General features: G+C 38.9%; 1 protein-coding gene across 1 annotated transcript; it reads left to right on the forward strand.

Moving 5' to 3' along the window:
* The first annotated feature begins 5,730 nt into the window (after positions 1-5,730).
* Positions 5,731-8,997, forward strand: LOC306845258 (nuclear factor 7, ovary-like). The gene is made up of 6 exons (XM_079377950.1): positions 5,731-6,278; positions 6,433-6,528; positions 7,701-7,931; positions 8,014-8,036; positions 8,117-8,238; positions 8,474-8,997. Exons 1-6 carry the CDS (start codon positions 5,883-5,885, stop codon positions 8,968-8,970), a joined length of 1,365 nt encoding a protein of 454 aa, XP_079234076.1. The 5' UTR covers positions 5,731-5,882; the 3' UTR covers positions 8,971-8,997.
* Positions 8,998-10,177: the final 1,180 nt, after the last annotated feature.

Genomic DNA, 10,177 nt, shown 5'->3' on the forward strand with positions numbered 1-10,177 from the left:
TTGGGTCATCTGGTTGAAAAGAGAGATAGAGCTGCGTGTCATCGGCATAGCAGTGATAGGAGAAGCCATGTGCATGTATGATGGGACCCAGCGATGTAGTGTACGTGGAGAAGAGGAGGGGTCCAAGAACCGATCCCTGAGGAACTCCAGTGATCAGATGATGTGGTTTGGATACCTCCCCTCCCCAGGTCACCCTGAAGGATCTACCGGTGAGATAGGATTCAAACCAGCGAAGTGGAATTCCAGTGATGCCCAGTGAAGAGAGTGTAGACAGGAGAATCTGATGATTGACAGTGTCAAAAACAGCAGAGAGATCCAGCAGAATGAGGACTGACGATTTGGAATCAGCCTTTGCAGTTCGCAGGGCTTCAGTGACTGAGAGTAGCGCAGTCTCTGTTGAATGGCCACTCCTGAAACCTGACTGTTTAGCATCCAGCTTGTTGTACTGTGAAAGAAACCGCGAGAGCTGGTTGAAGACAGCTCGTTCGAGTGTTTTCCCTATGAATGGAAGGAGAGAGACAGGTCTGTAGTTATCTAAAAGAGAAGCATTTAATGTAGGTTTTTTGATCAGTGGGGTTACCCGAGCCTGCTTGAATGCTGTGGGGAAGACGCCTGTGAGGAGAGATGTGTTGATAATGTGTGTGAGTGCCGGTAAGAGTGTGGGAGAGATTGTTTGAAGAAGATGTGAGGGGATCGGGTCGAGAGGACATGTTGTAGGATGGCTGGAGAGGAGAAGTTTGGATACTTCTGCCTCGGTGAGGGGACAGAAGGAGAAGATGGGAGCTGGAGCGGTGGATGTGGTTGATCGGAGGTCCTGCGGAGTTGAGAACTGGTTGCTGATTGTTCTAGTTTTGTCTGTGAAAAAAGAGGCAAAGTCATCAGCGGTTATCAAAGTGGTGGGAGGTGGAGGAGGGGGACAGAGGAGAGAATTAAATGTTCTGAAGAGATTACGCATGTCTGGAGCGCTGGTGATCTTGTTGTGGAAATGTGAGGATTTGGCAGTGTGGACTTCAGTAGAGAAAGATGAAAGCAAAGACTGATACCTACTCAGGTCCGACGGATTGTTTGATTTGCGCCATTTTCTCTCTGCCGCTCTGAGTTTGGTCCGATTCTCACGAAGAACATCGGATAACCAGGGGTTAGAAGGAGCAGCCCGTGCTGGCCTAGAGGAGAGAGGACAGATGTCGTCTAGACAAGAGGTTAAGGTAGAGCATAAAGTGTCAGTGGCTGCATTTACATCCAGAGAAGAGAAATGGGTAGGCGAGGGAAGAGAGGAGGATACTACAGAGGAAAGAAGGGAGGGGGAAAGGGAGCGTAGGTTGCGTCTGAAAGTAACCGGTAAGGGAGATGGTGGCACCTGAGTTGCAAAATGTAACGTAAATGTAATGAAGAAATGGTCAGATATATGGAGTGGTTGTACCAGAATGTTATCTGTAGAACAATTGCGTGTATAAATTAAGTCGAGTTGGTTACCAGATTTGTGCGTGCTAGTAGTGGTGAGGCGTTTGAGATCAAATGAAGCTAGGAGTGACTGGAAGTCTGTAGCATAAGGCCTGTCTAGGTGAATGTTGAAATCGCCGAAGACTAAGAGTGGATTGCCATCCTCCATGAAAGACGACAGCAGTCCGTCCAGCTCGTCTAGGAAGGTTGATGGTATTTGGCCCGGCGGACGATAGATACATGCCTAATAATAAAGCACCAGGCCCGGCGGACGATAGATACATGCCTAATAATAAAGCACCAGGTCCTGATGGATTCCCCGCTGAGTTCTACAAACACTTTTGGTCCACTCTATCACCACTCTTCATCAGAATGTTAAGTGAGTCACAACAAAAATTAAAACTCCCAGCTAATATGAATACTGCCACAATTTCACTTCTTCTCAAACCCAATAAAGATCCAAAATTACCATCAAGCTACCGTCCCATTTCTCTGATCAATGCTAACATTAAAATCATCGCCAACATATTATCCCATAGAATAGAAAAGGTCACACCATCTATAATACACCCAGATCAAACCGGTTTCTTTAAAGCTAGACTAGCATCCACCAATACACGCAGACTATTCAACTTAATGTACTATTTTTCAATTCAAAAAGCAAAAGCCATCAGAAAAAGCTTTTGACAGGGTCAACTGGAAATTCCTGTTTTCCACATTAGAGAGGTTTGGTTTTGGGGAGTCATTCATTAATTGGATTCAAATTCTATATACATCACCTTCAGCCACTGTCATCACTAATGGACTAACATCACGTAGCTTCACACTGCACCGTGGGACTAGACAAGGGTGCCCACTCTCTCCCTCATTATTCACCATTTTTATCGAACCGTTAGCAGCAGCCATCCGCCAAAACAGCTACATTAAAGGAGTTCAAACATTAAACATACAGCACAAAATCAGTCTTTACGCAGATGACATATTACTATATTTACAACATCATTACAAGAAACAATTACACTTATTGATTCATTTTCGAACATTTCTGAATACTCAGTCATCTGGAGTAAATCTTCCATTCTTTCATTAAATCACAATAGCTTGGATGTGACATCCCAGACATCGCCTATCCCTCTATGCACCAATCACATCACATATTTAGGCATTAATATTTCCCCCAGGCTGTCAGAGCTGGTTAGTCTTAATTTCACCCCATTACTCAAAACAATAAAAGATGATCTCCAAGGCTGGATGAATTTACTATTATCCATTATGGGCAGAATATCAGTAATCAAAATGACTATACTCCCTAAACTAAACTATTTATTCTCAATGATCCCAACACAACCCACCCTCACCTGGTTTAAATCTTTAGACTCAATTATTATCAAATTTTACTGGAAAAATAAGACCCCAATAATTAAACTAGCTACTTTACAGAAACCAAAAACACAAGGAGGATTGGAAGCACCACATTTCTACCACTACTCTCTGGCTAATCAGCTTCAACAGATATACAAATGGATTCACCCAAACTCATCAGGAAACATATGGCTAGATATTGAGCAAACGATTTGTAAGGATATTCTAATTTAAGATTTACCATTCTATAGTCAGACAATCAAAAAACACTCCTGTTTTAAAGCACCAACTATAGCAGCAGCTCTGACAGCCTGGTGGAAATTTCACCAAATCACAAACACTCCTCTTGTACCATCTAAATACACGTCCATTTGGAATAATCCAGATTATACAGTTAATAAAAAACACTTCATTTACACACATGGGCAGAAAAGGGCATAACACAACTCCAACACATCTTTCATAGAAATAATCTGGCCTCATTTTCATATTTGGTCCAGGAATACGGCATCGGGAGTAATGGTGTTTTGGAATATCTACAAATCAAATCATCTATCCAATCAAAAATCAACATTCAAACCGTTAATCTAGAACTTTCACCTTTAATCTCAGAGTTAATTAATATATCGTCCTCAAAAAAACTACTCACCAAAATATACAGAATAATATTAAAATCAGACAACACATTAAGTTTACCACATGCTAAATGGGAATCAGACCTATCTATTGCTCCGGATGCCGTTTTCTGGCCACAAATCTGCACAAATACCTACTTTATGACAAAAAATGCCAACTTGCAATTTATACAGTATAAGGTGCTTCACAGAATTCACTTAACCGGAAAGAAATTGTTTAAAATGGGATTCACTTCAGAAACATGTTCACATTGCACCCAAAATGAAACAGATACTTATGTTCACTCCCTTTGGTATTGTACCCCAATTATACATTTTTGGGAAAAAGTCACTGAATAATTATCCGTCACTATGGGATGTCACATCCCAAATTCTCCATCAGTTTGTTTACTAGGCGATATATCTATAATCAATTTAGACAATACAAACAGTCAGTTACTCCTGGTAGCGCTAGCTATCGCCAAGAAAACTATCCTCATGAACTGGAAATCAAGAAAATCCATACATATTGCATCCTGGAAAAACCTGCTAATTGATTATAGCTCAATAAAAAAATATATCCAGTTCATCTCATAGTACAGTAGAATTACACCCCTTCTGGTCAGCTCTCATTACCCTCCAGCAGACATAAATCTGTTGACCTTCTTTGTCTGAGACCAATCACAACAACACATCCCCACCTAAACTACTATTTGAACTTAATTTGAATATTAATCTTTGAGTTTTGGGAAGGGGTGGAGGACAACATCGATAAGAAAACCCTTTTTTTTTTCCTCTTCTTCTTCTTCATCATCTTTTTTGTTTGGCCTCCGGTCACCAGTAGGCTATGACATCCAGGTCTGTATCTGGTGTGGTGGAGTTGCAATACGGGTGTGTGGCTGTTTTGGTGGGGCTTGTGTCTCCCCACCGTCTCCCTGAGCTAACGCTTCCACTGCCACTTGCCCTGGCTAGTTCTGATTTGCATGCCTCACTTTTTTTTAATGCATCACATATCAGCTGAAATATACAGGGTAAGTATGCCGTGTGGGTGGGCTGGGTCTCTGGCCTAGGCTGCACCATACATCTCACTTTTTTAACGCATCACAAACTAGCTGAGACATATACACATCTACACATTAAAAACATAATTAATTAGAAAATAAATAAATAAATAAATATATAAGTGTGGCATGTAGGTAGTGGCCGGGAATGGCTGATGTTTGGGGGGATGGGGGGGGGGGGGGGTTGCTTTGGGCCCTGTTAAGTTCTGATATGTCGTAGCCACGGGGGGGGATCACAGGCACCCCCCCCCCCCCCCCTCCATTATTAATCATCAATTTATAATTCACAACTAATATTATTAATATTATTGTTTGTATTTGCCCTCTTCATTGTCCTCCACCCTCTCCCAGTTTTGATGAAATCATTATTATTATTATTATTATTAAAATTATTATTATTATTGTCATTATGATTCATATTATTATGGTTATTATTGTTGCTAATAACATTTGTTGTCTTTATTATTACTATTATTATTATTTCTCTTCTTTATTTATTTTTATTTTATTTATTTTTTACACTACTTATATCTGTTATCAATCTATTATGATGCTAATTCAGTTGTATGCTTCCTTCCCCAACCCTAGACACAATGACAGACACATGCGCACACGCACACACACACACACACACACACGTATGCTCACAGACATATGAATGCAAATACAGGAGTTAATCAGAATGGACTTGTCATGTTGGCCAACAGATTATGTTTATTTGTCTGTGTTTCTGCATTTTGGCACATGTAAATATTGTCACCTTCTTTACTTAGTGTTTTGTTTAGTTTTTTCTTCTCTTATATGTTTGATCTATGGGGTTCTGTATTTGGTACATGTAAACCTTGTCACATTTTTTACTTGTATAATAAAAAATAATAAAAAAACAGTATGAAAAGAATGAAAGGAGCTAAAAAATGAAGATTTCTATTGGCACTTGGGTTGAAGCTTTTCATAGAAACATCTAACAGGATAGAAGGTTAATCGCTCTTGAGTGCAAAAAAAGAGACTTTTATTCATCATAATGAAAACATATCATGTGTCATGTATAATTGTGAAGTGGATGTGCAACCAAAGTGCATGACAAACAATTATTCATATTTTAAATCATCAAGTCAAATAAGGCAGCCAAATAGTTAAGCAACACAAGACTCTTACAGGCAAGATGAACAGGATGTGGAAACCGCACTCACTTACAGCTCTTACCAGGAAGAGACTGACTTGGTGTTTCTCATTTCCTGTTTGACTCTTTTCTCAGTGTCAATAATCAATGGAGAACAAATGGGAACATTTTTGAGAAGGGTTTTTTTAGAAAAGTTTTCTTTGATTGTTTTTTGAACAGACAGCAGCTCTTTGTTGTCCAGAACGTGAAAGTAAAGTTTAGATAGCTGAAGCTCAAAGAGTGAAAATGGATTCCCTATCTGCAGATGATTTTTCTTGTCCCGTGTGTTATGAAGTCTTCAAGGATCCTGTTGTTTTATCATGTAGTCACAGTTTCTGTATAGAGTGTCTTCAACAGTTCTGGAGAACCAAGGAAACTCAGGAGTGTCCTGTCTGCAGGAGAAGATCCTCAAGAGATGATCCTCCATGCAATCGCGTGTTAAAAAACTTGTGTGATCTGCTCCTGAAGGAGAGAAATGAGAGACAGTCATCAGGATCTGACGAGGTCTGCAGTTTACACAGAGAGAAACTCAAACTCTTCTGTCTGGAGGACAAACAGCCTGTGTGTTTAGTGTGCAGAGATTCACAGAAACATGTCAATCACACATTCAGACCCATCAGTGAAGCTGTTCCATTGCATAAGGTAGGCCTAATTTATCTTGATTTATATACGAAAATAAAAACTTGACCTAAACATATAACATTACTCACTTTCATTTTGATCATACCATGTATTGCATACATTAACATATTAAAGAAATATCTGGTTTCTTATATAATTTCACTTTGAATTCTAGGAGGAGCTCAAAACAGCACTTAAGTCCTTACAAGAGAAACTTAAAGACAGTAAACACCTTAAAGGAGAAGTTGAGAAAACAGTTCAATACATCAAGGTGAAGATTTTTTATTTGTACATATTTCTATGGCCGAATTTGGGTGACTGACATAATTGTATTGCAATACACACACTTCTAAATGTGTGATGTTTAATGCCAAGTTCTGTCATGAAAGTCTAGATGGTGCAGGCTGATGGGTTGTTAATGCAAACTGATGATATTCAAAGCATTAAACTACTAGGCAGAAGCTGATTGGTTCATGTTGCGTACGCAGCCAATGAGCTTGCTTTGCTGCTTTACATTTAAATAGCTGGTTAGAATTCACTAGAGCATTTCCCTGCATGCTTTTAGAGTTAAGGTCATTGCACACTGAGTCCGAACTTTTCGCACATTAAAAAAAAAAGATACGACCTCAGGTTGTGTCAATCACGTTTACACACTACCTCCTAAACTTTCATCAGTCTTACAAAAATTCGGATCAGGTTCGATTTTCTGCGTTTTTGCATCCATAGCATGCATTTTGATGATGAGAAATATGAAAAAAATGGAAAAACACACAAGAAAATGTCGGACTCGGTGTGCAATGGCCTTTACTCTGAAACCCTCCACCTGTATAGATCTGCTATGGGTTATTATATATGCTATTTGTGCAGCAGCAGTATGTCTTAAATACTCACAGCACTGTATCTGCATATTCATTGGCAGTAGCAAGTTCCTGTACTTGCTTTGCAGCAGCAGCAATAATCTACAACAACAGCAATAACCAACAGCAGCAGCAATTCAACAGTGTAGATCTATTCCGCCAAGACCAAAATACAGTAACATTGTCATATCCATTACCATGCTAAAATCTTCAGAGAGTTGTCATGATATAAATATTTTTAGGTAGTAATTCTTATATAATGCAATTTTATGTTACTTATTTTTTAAAAATCTATTAAATAACTTTCATATACATTTCCAATCATTTTCAGATACATCCCACTTTCTATTCTGGGAAAACAGATGAAAAATGTTGACTCTTGCACATACAAGTGTTTAAAATATTTTGACCAATCAAATATCTTCTGCAATCAGAATGCATTTCTCTTAAATCAGACTGTAAATACCTCTTAAATAACTCTTTCTGCTTCATATTGACTAACAATAAGCTAGAGAGCTGTCAGAAAGTGAAATACAGTGGATGAATTAATGCAGACACTACTTGCATGTTTGTGGTTTAATTTCAGTCTCAAGCTGAGCATACAGAGCGTCAGGTTAAACAGCAGTTTGAGAAGCTTCATCAGTTTCTCAGAGATGAAGAAAAAGCTACAATCACTGCACTGAGGGAGGAAGAGGAGAAGAAGAAGAAGATGGTGGAGGAGAAGCTGGAGGAGATCAACAGACACATCTCAGCTCTTTCACAAACAATCATAGACACGGAGGAGATGATGAAAGACAATGACATCTGCTTTCTAAAGGTCTGATTTCAGATCATGATTGATTTATTTATTGATTGATTGATGATTGAGTTGTTGATGATAAATTGTGTTTGTTCTGCAGAAGCTTCCAGTCTCAATGGAAAGGTGAGTGATCTGCTGGTGTCTCTGGTCTCTCTGCTTCTGATCCAAATCCACTGCAGTTCTCATCCTGAATGTTCTTCCAGAGTCCAGATCTCATCACAGCCGGATCCACAGATGCCTTCTGGAGCTTTGATTGATGTGCCACAATACTTGGGCAACCTGCCATTCAGAGTCTGGAAGAAGATGCAGGACATCGTCCACAACAGTGAGTCTGTACTGTTACAAATCCTCTGGAAATGATGCAAGGGGAAAGATTCCCAGATTTGAGCAGAACATGAAATTAACAGTTACAGTGATACAGCAGATCTATTCAGTTTCAGTAATCAGATAGTTTTGTCAATAGGTTGAGTGTCATAATTCATAATAATCTTTTCTGGGTTTAGTCTTGATCATTATATTGAATAACAAAATAAAAGCATCTGTTGATTGTGTCTCATCAGCTCCTGTGATTCTGGATCCAAACACGGCTCATCCACGTCTCGTCCTCTCTGATGATCTGACCTGTCTGAGATGGAGCGAGAACAAACAATCAGTTCCTGATAATCCAGAGAGATTTGATGATTATTACTGTGTTCTGGGTTCAGAGGGTTTTAACTCAGGAACACACTGCTGGGATGTGGAGGTTAAAGAGAGTTTATGCTGGAGTCTTGGAGTAACTACAGCATCAAACCAGAGGAAGGGGTGTGATTTTTATAACACCGATGTCTGGAGTGTGCAGTATGATCAGTATGGGCTGTTTGAACGCTCTGGCTTTCATGTTAAACAGTATGTTGAGCGTGTGAGAGTTGATCTGGACTATGACAGAGGAACGGTGTCATTCTCTGATCCTGTAACTAACACACATCTACACACATTCACAACCACCTTCACTGACACTCTATTTCCATCCTTTGATAGTTTTTCCCCTCTCAGGATCTTACCGTTTAGTAGTCAGTAAACATTATACTTGTAGGTCTGGATCTTCTCATGCTGAACATGGCCAAAGTTTAATAATATATATTATTACATTATATTAAACTATATAATAACATGGCAAAAGTTTAATATATATATATATATATATTAGTGCTGTCAAAGTTAACAAATTAATTTTAATGGCACTAATATTAACACGCGATTAACGCAGCGCGCATGTTCTGTTTGACCCGTGGCCATTAAAGCCCGTAGTTGAAGAAATGGAGATGCTATAGTGTTGCCAACTTAGCGACTTTGTAGACCCCTTTAGCGACTTTTTTTTGCCCCCTCTTCAAAAAAATGTCTAGCGACAAATCTTTAGTTTTTGCCCAAATCTTATTTCGTTTCTGAGACTCACTGGTACTGCCGCGCGAGCGAGAGTTCTTGCCTTCCCAACGCGCGCACACACCTCTCAGCAATTCAAAATTAATGACAAAACTGCTCATATATGAGATTTTGCAAGGCTTTTACTTTGTAATGCAACATCAGATCGTCTTGAGAATGGTTGAGTGACACCCTGGGGTAGTGGACTATTAATCTGAATTGAAACTGCTCTGTGGAAACAGGGAGTGTCCTTTTTTAGAAATATCGCAATTTAAAGACAAAAATGTCATATATGAGGTTTATTATGTAATGTGTGACACCCTGGTTTTTATTTTTTTTTATAAGTAATCTACTTGAGTGATATCTCAGGAGAAAATGGTAAAGGTGCTTACTATTGCTCATAGTATTAAGCTACTATTAACATTTCTCAGGTTTCTTTGCAAATTTGTACATGCTTTAATAAACAATACTGAGACTTGTGCATTCGTAAATGATTATGAGTGAGTCTTGGTTCACTACAGATTATTTCAAAAACATAATGTTCAGTCACTGGTCGCCATCTACTGGTGGAATTTTTAGAATTTGCTCTTATGTTGGACAATAATGGTTTGATTCAGACATACTGTAGACACACGACAGCTAAATGAAGCTCACTTTCAGCTCCACATGAACAATGAATGAGTCTCTGAAGAGATTTGATTTGAATCTTTCCTTTCATCTGAAGATGTTCTGTTGTTTCTACTGCACTGGAAATACAATCTTTTTAAAGAGGTAAAACATGCACCTTAAACTTCACTAAAATGATCATAAAATTAACCTAAAATGTAACAATATTTACTCACACTTATGTCACTCCAAACATGTTT

The sequence above is a fragment of the Barbus barbus genome (assembly GCF_936440315.1).
Source record: "Barbus barbus genome assembly, chromosome: 3".
NCBI lineage: Eukaryota > Metazoa > Chordata > Actinopteri > Cypriniformes > Cyprinidae > Barbus > Barbus barbus.